Source organism: Platalea leucorodia (genome assembly GCF_965183815.1).
Source record: "Platalea leucorodia genome assembly, chromosome: 8".
Lineage (NCBI taxonomy): Eukaryota > Metazoa > Chordata > Aves > Pelecaniformes > Threskiornithidae > Platalea > Platalea leucorodia.
Genome location: NC_138830.1, coordinates 11,263,074 through 11,280,383, shown reverse-complemented (window position 1 = coordinate 11,280,383; position 17,310 = coordinate 11,263,074). Strand labels below are relative to the sequence as shown.

Genomic DNA, 17,310 nt, shown 5'->3' with positions numbered 1-17,310 from the left:
CCTGGCTCCGCGCTGCCTGCACAGGCGTCTCTGTTATGGGCAAGGAGCCGTTGGCCCCGTTCAGGCCATGCTGGTGCTCACCAGAGCTCACCTGGGGGGTCACCCCCTTCCCAGCCATCTCCCATGGGAAGGAACAGACAGGGGACTAGGAAAAGCTGTGCTGGAGGGCTCCCTGGGCTGCATCAAGGCGATTCAAACCTTGAGGCAAAGCGGTTTTGCAGATCCTCTGTCGTAACCTCACCCCAGAGGCTGCTCCCCTGCCTGGGGCAGCACTCTCCCAGGGCTGGGAAAGCAGCTCCCACGGCCCCGGCGGCTGCTCTGCCTCCCCGCAGGTGGGGCAGTGCTGAGGCACAGCCGTCCTGACACTGTCACAGCACGAGGACGCTGCGGCTGGGGAAGGCCACACGAAGCCCCCTTTATTGGGGAAGTCCTGCCTGCCGGGGGTCCCCATGCTGCCCCCTCTGCACAGTTCCAGGGCTCGCAGCCCTCCTGGGATGGCGGCCGGTGGCAGCCTGGGAGCCGGGCAGGAAAAGAGTAGGCAAAAGGGGCAGTCCCAGAGGCCAGTTCCCATCGTCTGGCCGGTCACGCTCTCACTGGGCCTTCTTGGAGATGGGTGCGGGCCTCCGGCTCGGCGGGGGGGTGTGCGGTGCCGGCACGGGGGCCGTGCCGTACCAGAGCTGGAGTAGGACGAGTCCATGGCAGATGTGGAGGGAGAGGGAGCTGCAGACCGTGGAGGGGTAGGTGTTCCAGCAGAGCTCGATCACACCCAGCAGCAGCACCCTGCAGGGGGGAAAGCTGGGGGTCAGCATGGGGAGGGACATGCCAACCCCCCTCGCTCCCAGACCCCCCAGCAGCCGGGTGGTTCCCCCTCCCTGGCAGCACGCACTTGGGCATGTGGGCGAGCTTGGCGGTAGGGGTGCACCAGAGTAAGTAGGGCAGCGTGTGGAAATACCAGACGTAGAACTGGTAGTGCAGGGATCGGCTGCAGCAGACGCCCAGGAAGTTGGAGGAGAAGAGGACGAAGACGATCTGTGCACTGGCATTAAGGGGACGAACATGGGAGGCTGGAGGTGTGATCCCACAGCAGCTCCCCAGCCGCAGAGCACAGCTCCTTCTCCCGGGTCAGGCTGGTACTGACAGCGCAGCAGGACCAGGAGCCTGTGAATGCCGAGCCCGAGGTCTGCCCTGCCCTGCCCTGCCTTCTCCCCCCTTCCTTGCTGCCCACCCCACCAAAGGATATTGTTGACGGTCAAGGGAGGGGACGGGTGTTTCCTTTCGGCAGGATCCTTCAGCAGAGCCAGGATGCTCTCTTTGGACCTGAGGGGGAAGCACAAACATCGATCTCAGCTGATGAAAGCCTCTTCCACCCCGACCTTCCCCTGTGAGCCACGATGCTTGGGCAGTGCATGCTCCAAAACAGAACAGTAACTCCCCTCCCCACTCCTGCCTGCAACTGCAGAATTGCAGCACTGTGGGGGCAGGGGGGTCATGGACCCATATCCTGCACCACGGGGGCTGATGGGCATCGGCTGCCAGGGACCAGCACCCATGGGGAATCCCGGGTCTCACCTGTGCCACCGGTGCAGTGCAAAGAGCCCCAGGCCAGCCAGGTGAGCCAGGAGCAGTGCAGCATGGAAAGCCCGATTCTGGAAAACCTCTTCTGGGAGGAAGCGCCAATTCACCGTCCATTTGAACTGGAACTGGCGGCCCAGGTCAAAGGAGCGAGTCAGGTATCCCACAGGGTTCACCAGCAGGAAGGGCAGCCCCAGAATCACCTGCCGGAGACACACCAGCACCCTTGCAGCCAGGTCCCCGCCACCCTGGCCACCTCCTGAGAACCCCAGTACCGCATAGGGCGACAGGGACAGTCAGCCAAAGATGGGAGCCCCATGAATTAGATCATTTATCAACCTCCAGCTTGCTGCGTGGGGCCAACTCAGATGCTGGTACCACTGTATATCCACCCAGCGGTCTCCAGCCCCCAGGACAGCCAGGCAGGATGCTGCGATGCAGGCAGGGCAGCCCATGACCCCCTGCCGATGGGGCTGCCAGCCTGCCCCTGGCAGCCGATGCGAGCGGGGACCCACCTGGAGCAGGGCACAGATGCAGAGCTTGGGGATACAGCCCAGGAGACCGAACCGTTGGAGGAGGAGGAATAGAAGTCCGGGCGCGAAGAGCAGGATGTTCATCTTCACGGACACAGCCAGGCTGAGTGGGAAGCTGCATTACCGCTGTAGCCCCCCACACGGGTACCCAGGGGCCGAGCTCGCTCACGCAGGCAGCACCCCATGGAGAGCAGCCCCCACCCTGCCCGCAGACCCTCACCTGAAGAGGAGGCAGCCCCAGGACCAGCGTTCCTCCAGGAAGAGGTTGATGGCAAGGAAGAGGATGGCCATAGCAACGGGGTCATTAAAGAGCCGCAGGACAAAGATGGAGTGGATGCGGTAGGAGGCGCAGCACATGAAGAAGAAAACATACGGGGGGACCTTGCAGGGGACGGAGAGACACGAGGGCCATCAGCAGCCTGTCCCGGACCCCCTCGCTGCCACTGAGCCCCTCCAAACCTCAGACCCCAGCCCGTTTCGCCCCGGTGAGGACTCAGCAGAGCAGGAGAGGCCCCGAGGCGGCCAGCGAGTCCCCCTGGCTCCGGGCTACCTTGTTGGTTCGGCAGTAGATGCGAAAGACGAGGAGGAGGTTGAGGAGGTAGAGGCCGGCGAAGAGGTACTGGGCCAGGCGGACGTCAGTGCCGCGGCCCGTGGCGTAGTACAGCCCCAGGAAGATGTAGACGAAGCCGGCGGGGTAGCTGCGGAGAGACGGGAGTGAGGGGCCAGGCCCTGGGACCCCCCGGGAGTCCCCGGTCGTGGGGAGCTCGTCCGTCCCCGTCACTCACACCAGCGGCCCGGTGTCGCCCTTCAGCTGCGTGTAGTCGAGGGTCCCGTTGGCAAACCCCTCCACCTCCTCCATGTAGGCCTTCCAGTCGATCTCGGTGTCTGCGGGGAGGGCCGGGGCTCAGGCAGGGCGGGGGGGGGGGGGGGGCTCCCCCACCCCAGACCCCACGGCCCTGCCCGGTCCCCGCCCCCCTCCCTCGCTGCCCCCAGCCCACCCCTGTCCCCCGGGGGATGCTGTCCCCCATGGGGGCCGGGGGCAGCCCCGTCACCCTGCCAGCGGGACCACCCCGCTGCACCCCAGCGCCCGGGGGAGAGCTGTCACCGCCCGGAGGACCCCCCCCGCCCCCGGCACTCACAGGGAACCCTGCGGATGACCCAGAGGTTGACGCCGCCCTCGGCCAGGCAGAGGCAGGCGGCCACCAGCGGGGTGTAGCTGGGTTCCAGCAGCGCAACCCGCCGCTCCCGCCAGGCCCGTCGCAGCGCCGCCGCCCCCCGCCCCGCCGCCATGGTCGTCCCGCTGTTCCGTTCCGTGTTTCCGGCCGGAACGCTTAAAGCGGTGGCACTCACTGAAACCGGAAGCCGCACGTGGTGGGCGGTGCGGGCAGCACGTGGCGCACGGTGCTTGCCCGACACCCCCCCCCCCCCCGCCAGGTTATGGAGCGGCGGCAGCGCGCGCCCGCCGCCAACCGCCGTTACCGGCAACGCCGTTTTTGGGACGCGTTGTACCGGCGGGAAGGCGCCGAGCCCCGGGAGTGGTTGGGGGGGTTGTCCCGGTTCCTCCCGCAGCTGGAAGGCGAGCTGCGTCCCGGTGACCGTATCCTCGTCCTCGGTACGTGCTCGGTGGAGGGCGGGGGGCTCGGGGGTCACAACTGCGGGCCCATCCGCCGACAGCCTGGTAGGTTCACCCGCGCCCCCCCCCCCCGCCCATGGCGGGCGGGCGGGGCGCGGGTGAACCTACCGGGCCGGTGGGATTAAGCGGGTGTAATCACCGATCCTGTTACCGGATCAGCCGCCGCCAGCTGCGCTTAATAGTGCCTAAATCCACCCCCCCCCGGGGAACGGCTGATCCGCGGCCGAGCGCATCCCGAGGGGAAGGGGCCTCTCCCGGTGCCCGCCGCACCGGGGGGGTCCGTGTCCTGCGGGGGCCGGGTGCTGCCTCCCCCCGTTAAGCCACCCCTCCGATGCCGCACGCTGCCCTCGTTTGCCACGAGTCCTTGCCCCACGGCACCGGCGGGGGGGGGGAAAACCGGGGACGCCCCGTCCCCCTGCTCCTTCCCGGCCTCCTGCATCCCGCCCCGGGGCGGGGGGATCCGGTGTGCGGGGGCTGCTCTCACCCCGCGGCCCCGCAGCACCCAAAGCCCCCTAAGGGGGGGTAATTAAGAACCAGCTCGGTGCTCACTAATTAGCACCAAGGCACAGCCCTCTCCAGCTGCCCCAGCCCACCCGCACCCTCCCCCGGGTCCCAGGGAGCGGGGTTGGGGTGCAGGTAACCCCCCGAACCCCAGTTGAGCCGCGTCCCGGCACAGGTTGCGGCAACAGTGCCCTCAGCCACGACCTGCACGAGCTGGGCTACACCGACGTCACCAGCATCGACTTCTCCCCCGCTTGCATCGAGGCCATGCGCGCCCGCTACGCCCACTGCCCCGGCCTGCGCTGGGCCGTCATGGACATCCGCGCCCTCGCCTTCCCCGACGCCGCCTTCGACGTGGTGCTGGAGAAGGGCACCCTTGACGTGCTGATGGTGGAGGAGACGGACCCGTGGGATGTCTCGCCCCAGGCGGCTGCCGCGATGCACCGGGTGCTGGCGGAGGTAACAGGGTTGGGGGGCAGAGGGTGGACCCCGTCCCCATTTGGGGTGGGTGTAGGTGCAGAATGTCCCCTCGCCACCCTGCTTCCCTGGGCATGTCCCCACTGGTGCCTCTGCTGCCCTGCAAAGGAACACCCACAGGCGGTCCCGGCAGCCTTGGGGGTGGGGGACCCCCCCCTCTCCCACCCCACTGCCTTCCCCCCAGGGTGGTAGATGGAGCAGGTTGTGTCCCTGGGGTCCTGCTGGGGGGCTGGGTGACCCCCCCCTCTTTACTTGCACTCTAAATATGAAGGGGTGGCAGGAAAAGTGGGCCCCATCGTGGCCTGGGTGGCTGTAGGGGCACCCAAGGGTGCCCGGGGGGGCTGGGGGGGGACACGCCGAGGTGGCCCTGCCTGCCCAGGGCAAGGTGATGACCACAGGGCTGTGACAGGCTCCCCCCCCCCCCCGGCCCAGCTTCGATCTCATTAGCCGGGGTCCCCATCGGTCCAGGGTTGCCATGGCAACCCCCATCAGCATCGACAGGGCCTTGGCGTTGCCACGGGGACGGGCAATGCCTCCAGGCCCCGATTAATTGGCGACAGAGGCAGGGACCGGATTGAACCTGCCCCGGTGCGGGGGTGCAGGTCCTGGCACCCTCCCCTGCCCCAGGGGAATTACTGCAAGGATAATTAATTGCTGTGCCTGCCCGACACCCTTGGGTGTGGGCACAGGGTGCTGGGAGGGTGCTCGTGGCTACTGGCCCCCTATCCTTTCTTGCCCCCCTGAGCCCAGGAGGGAGCGGGACCCCAGGCGCTGTGGGCAGGGGGGCTGTCCTCGCCATCCAGGCCCTGCCCTGCCCTGCCAGCTCTGCTGCCTGTCCTTGTCATTCGGCCAAACAGCAAGGATTTAGCTCTTTTTTTCCCCTTTTTTTTTCCCTTTTTAATCCCCTGCTCAATCCCTGCCCTCCCCCAGCATCTCTGGGCACCAGCCTCCACCCGCAGCCGGTCCCCAATGTCCTCGTCCCCGGGGGGATTCGTGGGGCCTTCCCACCCACTTGCTGCTTTGCTGGTCCCTCTGTGTGGGTCCGGCGGTGGCTGGCACCCCGTTTCTCATGGGGGGGCTGAGGTTTTCACAGCCTCTGTCCTGCTCTCCCTGCAGGGGGGATGTAAGGACCCAAAAATCCACCCTGCCTGTGGGGATGCCCCGGGGACAGCCCTGTCCCGGTGATCCAGGGGCGATGAGGAGGGGGTGACCGGTCAGTGCCAGAGCGGGGAGCAGCCGGCCTCGCCCCCCCGCGCCGGCCGGCGGATGGGAAGGTTTCCTGCGGCCGTCTCCAAGCAACGGCCATTAGTGCTCTATTAAGGAGGGATGGGATGCGGGGATGCAGGATGCCTCTCGCTCAGCTCCAGCCGGAGATCCCTGCCTGCCCCCAGCTCTGGGGACCCCCTCCCCATGCCCACCAGTTGGGAAGCTGTGGGGTCTTTCCAGGATGGATGCATCCGGGGCTTTGCAGGAGGATGCTGAGCTGGGTGCCTGGAGGGGGGATGCAGGGACCTGCCTTCCCCTTTTCCTGGCCAAAACCACTAAGGTTTGGTTCAAAAGCCCCCACCGCAGCTGGGGGGGACACACAGGCTGCCTGCTCCCCTCTCCATCCCTGGCCCCAGCCAGCGCAGAGCCGTGGAGCTTCCCAGTGGGATTAAACCAGAGCTTGGGAAACCCCGGCTTGGCCCCCAGCCCTCTCCCCTGCCGCAGTGGCTCTCTGCCCTTGCAGAGGGGGGATCTGGGGGTGTCCCCCCCTGGGGCAGGGTGCCGATGGGGGGGGGGGATCACCGGCTGGGGGGTTGGCTGGCCGCCTGTCCGCCCCGGGCGCTGCCTTTGCATGCCGAGCACGCGAGCGCTGGCCGTAAAAGCCTTTTGACATTGGATAAAGCCAGGCAAGAAAATTGATGTTCTTTTCCATCCTGTTAGCGGGGGCTTAGTTCCAGCGGGGAGAAAATGGTGATTAAAAGGGTCGAATCCTTTCCCGTCCAACCCCCACACACACACCTCGGACGCTGGGTGTTGGTGGGAGGGTGGCACTGGGTGCCCTGGGGAGGGGTGGGTGGGATGGGGGTCCCACGCTGCTCCAGGGGGGCCCTGTGCCCAGGAGGGTGAAGCTTTTCCCTGCACCAGGGTTGGGTCTCTGTGCCATCTGCTGTGCATGGGGTGAAGAGTTTTGGGGTGCAGGGAGAGGCTGTGAGTGGGGACCCCCATTAACACCAAGCTGTGGGTGATCTGGGGACATGGCAGAACCAGGCGTGGGGGGGGCAAGGTTAGGCCAGGAAATTTGGGGGGGCAATGGGAGAGGCTGGGGGGGATCTTTGGCAGATGGTGATGGGGCTGTCCCTGCCAGAGGGGGTGAACCTCACTGTGTCCCCCCGCCCCGTCCCGGGGGTTCTCCTGCCGCAGGTGAGCCGGGTGCTGCGCCCGGGGGGCTGCTTCATCTCCATCACCTTCACCCAGCCCCACTTCCGCAAGCCCCACTACGCCCAGGAGGCCTTCGGCTGGTCCCTGCGCCACGTCGCCTGCGGGGACGGGGACGCCGGCGCCTTCCACTACTTCGTCTACATCATGCGCAAGGGGCAGCCCCTGGACGCCCCCGACCTGGCCCTGGGGCGCCGGCTGCACCAGCCCCCACCGCCCCCCGCCCCGCCGCCACCTCCCGCCCCCCCGGACAACAACGAGGACTATCTCCTTGCCATCCAGCTGTGACCCTGGGGGGGCTTCCCCTGCCTCCCCCCCACCCAATAACGCCTTAAGCTGCTCCACCCTTGTGGGTGGGGGACAGGGAACCAGTGTCGTCCCCCCAAGCTGCCCAGTGATGTGAGTAATGGGAGAAAAGAGGGGGGCTTGGCCTCCTCCCGGGGGGGGGACAGCGGGATGCTCCAGGGATGCTGTGCTCCCATCACCAGCCCTTCTCTCGCCCAGCTGGAGAGCAGCCAGGGCTCGGGGCTTTGCGGACGGTAATGAAACCAAATCGGGTTTAATTCCACCCATCCATCTTGCGGGGAGCGGCTCCCTGCTCCCCCGCCCCAGCACAGGCAGCTGGGCTGGGGGCAGCATGGGGGGTGCTGGCACTGGGTGCAGGGGGTAGCATGGGGGGTGCTCACTGCTCCCCGTCCCGCCACGGGACCCCTGGACCGGCCTCCTCGGCCGTGGGGGTGCACAAGGGCACCGTGTCCTTGTCACCCCCCAGCCCCGGCCGGGGGTCCGGGCTGGGACATGTCAGTGCGGGGCTGGGGGCACCGTGGAGTGCATGTGTGGGCAGGGTGGCACGTCTGCCCCTGTCCCCCTCCATCCCCGCTCCTGGCCGCGGTGACAACCCCGGTGTGCCGCACACGCCTGGCCCGCGCCTGCCCGTGCCTGGGGCCGGCGGCACGCGTGTGCCGGGGCTGGTGACAGGCATGCCACCGTGTGCCGGCAGGGCTGGCTGCGCATGGGTGCCAGCGCGTGGGTGCTGGCATGGCGGCTGCAGCAGGTGCGCAGGTGCTACCGGGGGTGTCCCCAGGGGCCGTTTGGGCACCAAACCCCACCAGGGTGGGTGACACCGGGGGGCACGGAGGGGACCCCTCATCAAAGGGACGGCGGTAACGTAGCGAAGAGGCGCGAGCTGCTGGGCTGCTATTTCTGGCAAAAGGCATAAGTGGGTCAGCCAGTGGCTCCCCCTGCGCCGGGAGCCAGCGAAGGACTCCGGGGTCAGCCCCCCCTGCCATGCCACCCCATCCCGCAGGCACCCCAAAAACCAGCCGGTGCCTGGGAGGAACAGAAAGGAGCAGGCGGCTGCTGGCCTCGCCTCGGTACATGAATGTATTTTATTCATTGCATTTTGTTCACCAGTACAGTGAAAAATGGCATTTAAATTTACAATGGATCATTCGTAGAACATCATGACACAAGTATCTTTTTTTTTTTTTTTTTCCTTTTTTTTGGTGTTTTTTTTCTCGGTTTTGTTTTTTGTTTGGTGTTTTTTTGTTGTGTTTTTTTTTTGCGTTGTCTCCATAAATGCCACTCGTAGGTTATTGAAAAAGATGACGAGTTTCTCATGCACATCAGACCCCCCCGAGAAGCTTCTTAAAAAATAAAATTAAATTAAAGTACAAAATTAAAAACAACGACTCAGGCCGGTCCCTGCCCTCCCCGCTCCCCCCCCCCGGCCCCACTACCCTCAAGCGAGGGGCAGCGCCGGGACCCCCCGGCACCCACAGCCGGCCCGGGGGGCTCTGGCCCCGGCGCTGCTGGGAGGGGACTGCGGCGGCTGATGGTGCTGCCGAACCCTCCAGCCGGTCCCGCTGCCGGCGGTGGGGGTCAGGCTGGGGGTCCCCGCTCCCCTCCCTGCATCTTCGGCTTTCCTCGCGTTCCCTCCATCTTTCTCACCCCCCGTTTATTTTTCCCCCCTCGGTTTTTTCTTCTTTTTTTGTCTTTTTTTTTCTTATGGAAAAAAATATGAACCATTTTTGTTTGTTTGTTTTCCCGATGCGGTTACTTCAACATCTCAACGTCAGCAGATCGTTTTTAACAAAGATTCGGATATAAAAATACAAATATGAGGAGTTTCTGTTTAAAAAGAAGCGTGCCGGAGTGGTGGGGCTGACCCTCGGCCCCCGGACCGGGCCCCCGGGCCACCAAGCTCATGCAAAAAACGATGGAGCAAAAAATGTCTCTGGACAGCAGCGCTCCCCCCCCCGGCTCGTGGGGCCGGATCCCCCCCCGGGATTCGGGGACCCCCCGCCAAGGAGGATGGGGGGGGACCCCCCCGGGGAGGGGGGGGTCTTTGCCCAGGGTGGGGGGGCTCGGCGGGTGCCCTCCCCCTCCCCGGGGGAGGCGGAGGGGTAAAGTGCATGGCTCGGGGGGGGGATGGTGGCCGCGGAGCCCCCCCCGGGCCGGGGGGGGGGCACGGGCATGGTCTCCCCCTCCTCGTCGGCGGTCCAGCCAGCATGCAGGGCCGGGCGGGCTGGGAGCAGGGCACGGCCTGCGGGTCCTGGCGGAGGGTCCCGGCTTACACCCCCGGCGGCGACTTCTCCGTCATGCCCTTGAGCACCTCGTCTATCCGGTCATCTTCGATCACCACTGCGGGGACAGGCGCGGGTGGGCGAGGGGACCCCCCCACGCCCAGCCTCTGCCCCCCCCCCTCCCCGGCTCTCACCCCACTCACCACCCCAGGAGGGCTCCAGATGTGCCCCCCCCTTCCCAGATGCTGGGGAGCACGGTGCAGGTGGGTGGAATGGGGATGGGGGGGTCGCCCCGCCCCCGCATGGCTTGGGTAGGGGCAGCATCCCCCCTCCTGCAGCCAGCCGGCCCCCTCTGGATGGGTGGTTTGGGAAGGGGGGGGCAGGAAAGACCAGGAAGGACCCCCCCTCCTCTCTGCGGCAGGCGCTGATGAGAGCAACAGGACTGGAATGGGTAATGACCCAGCGGGGGGGGCCCCGCCAGCTCGGCGGGGGTGGCAGCCAGACCCCCATCAGCATCACCCGCTGTGCAGGACACCCCCCCCGCCATCGGGGGAGCCGGACAGCCCCCCTGTCAGCATAGTGGGCTGCACGGACCCCCACCGTCAGCAGCACCATGGGGGGGTGGACAGCCCCCCCCCCCCCCCGGTCAGCATCACCCTCCAGACAGCCCCCCCCGTCAGCATCACCATCGGGGGGGCCACACAGAGACCCCCCACATCACCATCACCGGCTGGGCAGATCCCCCCCCCATCACCATCACCCTCAGGGGTGGCGGACAGACACCCCCCCCAACATCACTACTGGGGTGCTCAGCAACCCCCACATCAGCACCCTGGGGGCAAATTGGCCAGACCCCCCCCCCCCGCCATCACCAACATCACCAGGGGAGCAGCCAGACCCCCCGCCATCACCAACATCACCGAGGGAGCAGCCAGACCCCCCCCATCACCACCGAGGGGGAACCAGCCTCCCCATCACCCCGGGGGGGGCTGCTAGACCCAGCCACCACCACTGCAAAGGGGGGGCGGGTGGAGCAGCCAGCAGCTCACCCCCCCTCGGGGCCGGGGTGTATTTGTGCTGGGAGGGGGCTCTGTTCCCCCCCCCTTTTGCCCCTGCAGCTCAAGGAGGGGTGCTTGCCTATGGGGGTCCCCCAAGTAGGTGGGGTGGGGGCCACAGGGGAGGCAGGGGCCATTCTCCGGGGTCCCCAAGGCATCGGGGAGGATCGATGGTGACAGATTGGGGCGCAGGGGAGGGGGGGGGGCATTTATTTGGGTCCTGATGGAAGCAGGGGAGCTGCTGATGGGGGTCTCTGCGGCAGGCAGCAAAGCGGGGGGGTGGGGGGGGCACACAGGTTCATGGAGTCCCGGGGGGGGACAGTAAAAGGGGGGGGGTGTTTGTTGATCAGCATCGCCAGCGGCTGCTGATGGGGGTCTCTGCGGCAGGGAGAAACGTGGAGGGAGAGAGGTTTATGGGGCTGGGGGGGCTGTTTGGTGATGCTGGGGGTTGTTTATAGGGATGTGGGGGGACAGTCCAAAGGGATGTGGGGGCAATCCCAGGGGTGCTGAGGAACAGTTCCGGGGGGGTCCCGGGGGGCATTCACGGATGCGCCGGGGGGCAGCCCCAGGGATGCTTGAGGATAGCCCCGGGGGCAGCCCCAGGGATGCAGCAGGGTAGTCCCGGGGGCAGCCCCGGGCTGGGGGGGGCAGCGCTGGTGTCTGGAGCTGGGGACGGGGGGGGCCTGCGGTTCTAGGGCAGCGCCGGGTGCCAGTCGCAGAGCTGGGGATCCCGGGGATGCCGGGGGGCAGCGCCGGGGGTGATGTGGGGCAGAGCTGGAGGTTCTAGGGATGCTGGGGGGGGCAGAGCCGGGGGTGCCGGGGGGCAGTGCTGGGGATGCAAGGCAGAGCCGGGAGTCCCAGGGATGCTGTGGGGCGATGCCGATGGCGCCGGGGGGGGGCAGTGCCAGGGATGCACTGGCCAGTGCCGGGGATGCCGGGGACGGGAGGGCAGGATCCAGGGTCCCGAGGATGCCGGGGGGCAGCGCCGGGGATGCCGCAGGGCAGATCCGGGGGTCCCGGGGCAGAGCTGGGGATGGAAGGGCAGAGCCGGGAGCGCCGGGGACGCCGTGGGGCAGAGCCGGGGATGCAAGGACAGACCCGGGGGTCCCGCTGGGACAGCGCTGGGGATGCGAGAACCAGCGCCGGGGATGCCAGGGATGCCGCAGGGCAGATGCGGGGGTCCCGGGGATGCGGCGGGGCTGAGGCGGGGGGTCGGGGGGCAGAGGCGGGGGGGTCGGGCGGGTACCTCTCTTGGCGCGGCCGATCTGTCCCAGCTTGGGGGGCCGCTTGCCCTGGTTGCCCCCGAAGAAGGCGTTGGTGTCCTGCAGGCGGCAGCTGAAGGGCAGCTCCCCCGCCTCGGGCTCGGCGCCGTAGCGGCCCACCTTGTCCTCGCCGTAGGGCAGCACCTGCGACATGGCGGGGGCCGAGCGGGCCGAGCCGCGCCGCGCCGAGCCGGGAGCCGGTCTGCGGCGGCGGCGGCGGCGGCGGGGAGGAAACCCGGGCGGAAGGATGAAGTCATGCATCCGGGGGGAGCGGGGACCCCCCCGGCGGGGGGCGGCTCCGGAGCGCCGCGGCCCGGCCCGGCCCGGCACGGCACGGCCGGGATGGGGATGGGGACCCCCGCCGCCGTGCGTCCCTGCCCGGGTTGGGATGGGGGGGACCCAGCCCCTGTCCTGTCCCCAGCGCAGGGTGGTCCGTCTGGTCCCCCTCCGCCCCCGGCACGGCCTTGCCGGGGTGGTCACCCCAATTCCGGGGTGCCCCTGTGGAGCGGGGAGCCCTGGGCACAGGCGGGTACCCCCGTGTCCTGCAGCCGAGGACCACCAGGCACAGCCGAGCACTCCCGCAGCGCACCGAGGTGATGCCAAACAGACCCCCCCCCAACACCCTGCTCTGGTCCCCCGAACCACCCCAGCACCCCCAGCCCAGCTCCCAGCCTCCTGCAGCCCGGCGGGCTCAAGCCCCCCCAGATCAGCTCCTACCCCAGCGTTTCCCCAGCCAGGTTGTCCCCAGCCCCCCCCCACTTGTGCCCCTTGCCCAACACCCATCCAGGCACCCCCTCCTACAGCCCCCCCAGTGTTGGGGTCCCCCCTTGGAGCCACACCGGTCCTGCCCCAGCCCCTGCCCGTTGCCTTGGCCGCCCCATGTATGGGTCTCTGCACATGTGTGTGATCTGTATGTACACGGGTGCCCATTTGCATGTGTTTGCAGGGCTGTGGGGGGCACGTGGGTGTGATTCTGCAGGTGCCCGTGAGCGTGGCCATGTAGGGGCCGTGCCCCAGGATGCCTCTCGCCCCATGGTTTGGTCCTTCCCTGGGGGCTCTCTGCAGACAAGGGGAAGGGGAGCCATCCCCAATGGGGACCTGCTGTGGGTCAGGGAGGAGAGACCTACAAAAGCGGTTCCAGTGCCCCCCCAGAGCCCTGTTTGTGAACCCTCTGCACACCCCTGCCCCAGACCCGCCCTGGCCCTTCCCTCCTGTGTTTTTCCCTGCCAGTGCAGTGCTTGCACTAATTGGCATTGGTGGCCCTGAGCGGCCTCACCTGGGACCCCCCATCCCTGTCACCTGGGGCTGGGGGGGCTATTTAAGCTCAGGCTGGGGCTGCTGCTCCTTGCCTGAGCTGTGGGTACAGCCCTGGCCCCGGCTGGTTCCTGGACATGATGACGATGACAATGATGATGACGACAACGACGAAGGCACAGGCTGGTTGGAAAGGGCCACCCTGTCATGGAGCAGCCCTGTTCCTGCTGCTCTCTCGCATCCAGGCCCCACTGCTCGTTTGGGTGTGCTGGGTTGCAGCAAAGCCAGAGCCCTGCGTGGCAGCAGCACTTGCCAGCCCCATACCAGCCCCATGAGAATCTCCCTCTGGGTGTCTTGAGGGAGCAAGAGCGGGGTTTTACAGATGGCCCTATTGTCCATCTCTCCATGCCAGCATCTCCATGGCCTGAGATCCTGGTGAAAGGTGCTACAGAAGAGCATCAGCCCTGCTGGTCCATGTGAGAGGGCAGGTACTTCTATTTTGGGAAGTCTCAGCCATGCCTTTCCCTTTGTGCCGGGCTCTGCAGAGCACAGGTCCCCTCCCAGAGCAGAGACGGGAAGGGATGGGGCAGTGGTGCCCGCTCTCTGCTGGCAAGGCAGTGCCGTTATTCCTGTCTTTGCTGGGGAACCAGCTTGAACTTTTTCATGTGACGGCTTCTGCTCCCACAAAAAGCGCCTGGGAAAATAGGCGAGAGGCCCACGCTGAGATGTGGCCTGCTTTTCCCGTCACCAAGCCCACGTGCCGCTGCCCGTGGGCAGGGACAGGCAGGCCGTGGCACGCGCGGGGCCGGGGGTGAGCGAGAAGAGGAGCAGATGGGCTGTGTGGGATGTGAGCAGGACCGCTGCTGCACTCCAGGAGGGTTTCCAGCCCGGCGGGCTCCTGGGGAGAAGCTCAAGAGGGGTCACCCTGGGAATGGCCCTGCTTATCCTGCACCTGTATCTGTACGGTGCCTTGCACCCAGAGGAGCTGCTTGGCTTGGCTATGGGGTGGGCGGGAACTCTGTGGGGCTGGCTGGGGTTTGGGGGTGTGGGAGGGACCCTCCACCCAGCCCAGGCAGGAGGAGGGATGGATTCATGCCGGTACAGGTGGGCTGTGGGTGGGAGAGGGCAGCGCTGTGGCTCTGGGCACTGCATCTCCTTGGGACATCTCTGGCTTCCCCGAGGCTGCTGCTGGTCATGACCCCAGTCTCATCCCCTGCCAGTGCAGGTTGCATCCCGCCATGGTGAGCTGGACTGCACGCCTGCCTTCCCCTGGCTCTCATCCCACCTTCGTTATCCGTCTTTTAGCAGCCACGTAATCTCCTTTCTCGCTTCCTTTGCAGCCTTTTGTCCGACACAAAGCCGGCTCCAGAGGGAAGAAGGGGCTGTGGGAGCGGGAAGCAGGCGGCTCTTCCTGCCCTGGCTCCTTAAACCTGGGCTGCAGCCCCCGAGCTGGGACACCTTGCAGGTGATGCAAGGGCTGGGGGCAGCCGTGACCCCCCTGGGGCAGATATGGGGCCGGGCAGGGGGCACGCAGCCAGGGTCCCAGCCGCAGAGGGGAGCCGCATCGCCCCCCCCCCAGCAATGGAGATTGCGCTGCATTGCCTGGCCTCGGACGACGCCCCAGGAGCCCAGCAGTGCCTGCCGTGACCCAGCCCCACAGCTGGATGCTGCCCCTGAGCCCTGCACCCTTGGAGGGATTCGGGTGCTGGCTCCGGGTGCTCTGATGGAGGTGAGGGGGTTCCCTGCAGTCGCTGGTGCTTCAAGTGGTTTTACGGTGGAGAAACGCGCTGTGTGTGCGCAAGCGGCTCGTGGTGGGGCATGTCCTGCCCAGGCTCTGCAGGGACCCCCGGGCAGCAAGCGCTGGACTGGATGGGAGCACCTGGTGGTCCCCAAGGCCTGGCTGGGATGGGGTCGGTGGCCTGGCAGGCAGCGGCTGGATGACAGGGGGCTCGGAAGAGGCAGGAGGCATCAGCCACCAGACCCAGGGCTTTCTCTGGTGCAGGTCCAGGAGCCTGTCGGTGCTGTCACCCGGGGCTGGCCCCACGGGGCTGGGGGCTGCAGAGGCATGCCGGGAGGCCAGCTCTGGTGCCTCCATCTGTGCTGCTTCCAGCCCTGCCAAGAAACGTGAAATGGCACTTCTGCTCCGCGGCAGCCGCGGCCCCGGGGCCCTCACCGAGCGCCAGCTCCCTGCTGCTGGCACCCCCGCTCTCTCTGAGCACCTGGCCCGGCGTGGGGGACCAGCGAAGGTCACTGGCAAGGTCAGGGATGTCTCTCCCCTTGGCTCTTGTCGCCAGCTCTCGGTAGCCAAGTGGCTCCCAGGAGGCAGAGCCCAGGTGGGGATGCTGCTGTGTGTGCTGCCTGTGCCATGGTCGGGCAGCTCCTTTGCACAGGCATTTTGGGGGAGCAGAGACATGGTCCCAGGCTGGGTGCAGGCAGTGGAGATGGCCACGTGTGCCGATGGCTGTGGTGGCCCTCCTCACCGTAGTGAGGAGATGTTGGGGGACAGGGGATGGGCATCCTGCTCGGCAGCTGTGCTGTGGGTCAGCCCAGGGCAAGCATGGGACAGTGGCTTGTTCCTCGCCCTGTGCTGTCCCTGCAGCCAGTGACGTGGGAAGACAAGGCTGAAAAGCCCTCCCCCGAGGGAAAACACCTTTCCCAGGGAGGAAGGGCTCAGACCTTCGCAGGAGAGCTGGGGCCAGCCAGCAGCCTGTCACTAGTGAGATGAGTCTGTCTGTCTCAGCATGCAGCCTGGCTTTGGGAAGAGGGTGCTGCCGAGGGGGCTCCGATTGTAAGCTGGGGCAGGTGGAAGAGGGATGGCACTGTCCCCATCCCTCACATGAGCTGCCCAGGGCACAAATGGGGACGGTGAGCATCATCATCATCATCATCACTGAGCAGATGGGGCACCCCCAGCATGCTGCCTGGGGCAGGGGCTTCACGGAGGGTGCTCTGCCCAGAGCTGGGGTGGAGGGGAGCAGGAGGGTGGGGGGCTGACCCCGTCGGGGGGTGAACAGCCCTGTTGGGGTGTGAGGCTCCGTCCTCGCCTATCACCACATCTCTGGTCACCATGACAACAGACAGGCAGGCAGGCAGGCAGGCGGGAGCGGGCTGGCAGCCCTGGGGGGCGTGGGTGGGGGCCATGGGCACGGGCTGGCACCCACAGGGACCCTGTGGGGTGGGGGGGGGCAGCCGGCAGGACGCCTGGGTCCCTGTGTGGTGGGGAGCGTGGCTGGGCAGGGCTCAGCCTGCGCACTGTGAGCTCCCCGCTGTCCTGCTCTGGACCAAAAATCCCCGGGGGGACACACAGTGGGTTCGGCCGGGGGCACAGGCGCTGCGGCATGGCCAGGCAGCCCCTGTGCCGGGTGGTTTGGCACAGCGAGGCTTTGGCTGGCGCTGAGCTGAGCGGTTGAGTCACGCTGCTGCCCAGAGCGGTGCCAGGCAGGGCTGCTCAGTGGGGTCTGCGTGTCCAGGCCACCGCGGGGCTGGTGGCCTCCTGGGGGTGGCAGAGACCCAAGAGGGGAGACATAGGGTAGGGCTGTGCCCCAGCATGGGGTGGCACCCTCCCCGTGCTCCTCCAGCACCAGAGATGCGTCCCCTGCCCCCAGGCACCCTCAGCACCTGTGGGGACAGAGGGGAGCGGGTGGCCGCAGGTCCCTCTCTAGCTGTCCCTGTCCCCAGCTGACTGCCGGGCCCCGGGGAACGAGGCGAGCAGTCTCGGGGAGCGCAGGCACCCACTGCCCTCCCCGGCCCACGCACCCACTCGCGCCAGCAGCTCTTGGCATGCAGGGAGTGTGTTCCTGGCAGCCCGGCCCTCTCCCATCTGGTATTTATCTCCTTCCCGAAATCCCTCCTGCTACGGGAGGGATGCCCGGCTCCGGCGGCGATCCGGGCCCCACTGCTCACTCTGCAGCGCGGCAGTCACTGTGCTGATGTGGGGAAGAGGCTGGGCTGAAAGATGGGGGGGGCGGGGAGGGGAAACCCCCACCCCAAAAATGCACGTGGGTCCCAAGAGGTTTCACTGGGTGCTCTGGGGCATCACGGCTGGCTGCAGGCCCTGGGGGCAACACCACAGGGGCA

At 67.1% G+C, this 17,310-nt stretch overlaps 3 protein-coding genes across 3 annotated transcripts; 1 reads left to right on the top strand and 2 right to left on the bottom strand.

The window, feature by feature from the left end:
- Nucleotides 1-443: 443 nt before the first annotated feature.
- Nucleotides 444-3,395, bottom strand: ALG3 (ALG3 alpha-1,3- mannosyltransferase; the record flags this gene model as incomplete). The annotated part of the gene is made up of 9 exons (XM_082320905.1): nt 444-780; nt 887-1,031; nt 1,241-1,317; nt 1,570-1,775; nt 2,088-2,208; nt 2,326-2,486; nt 2,656-2,803; nt 2,891-2,990; nt 3,245-3,395. The coding sequence occupies 9 exons, from the start codon at nt 3,393-3,395 to the stop codon at nt 591-593; spliced, it is 1,299 nt and encodes a 432-aa protein (XP_082177031.1). The 3' UTR covers nt 444-590.
- Nucleotides 3,396-3,542: 147 nt separating this feature from the next.
- EEF1AKMT4 (EEF1A lysine methyltransferase 4) lies at nt 3,543-7,425 on the top strand (the record flags this gene model as incomplete). The annotated part of the gene is made up of 3 exons (XM_082318969.1): nt 3,543-3,717; nt 4,415-4,698; nt 7,123-7,425. The coding sequence occupies 3 exons, from the start codon at nt 3,543-3,545 to the stop codon at nt 7,423-7,425; spliced, it is 762 nt and encodes a 253-aa protein (XP_082175095.1).
- Nucleotides 7,426-9,193: 1,768 nt separating this feature from the next.
- Nucleotides 9,194-12,132, bottom strand: CAMK2N2 (calcium/calmodulin dependent protein kinase II inhibitor 2; the record flags this gene model as incomplete). The annotated part of the gene is made up of 2 exons (XM_082319770.1): nt 9,194-9,780; nt 11,964-12,132. The coding sequence occupies 2 exons, from the start codon at nt 12,130-12,132 to the stop codon at nt 9,710-9,712; spliced, it is 240 nt and encodes a 79-aa protein (XP_082175896.1). The 3' UTR covers nt 9,194-9,709.
- Between the last annotated feature and the right edge of the window lie 5,178 nt (nt 12,133-17,310).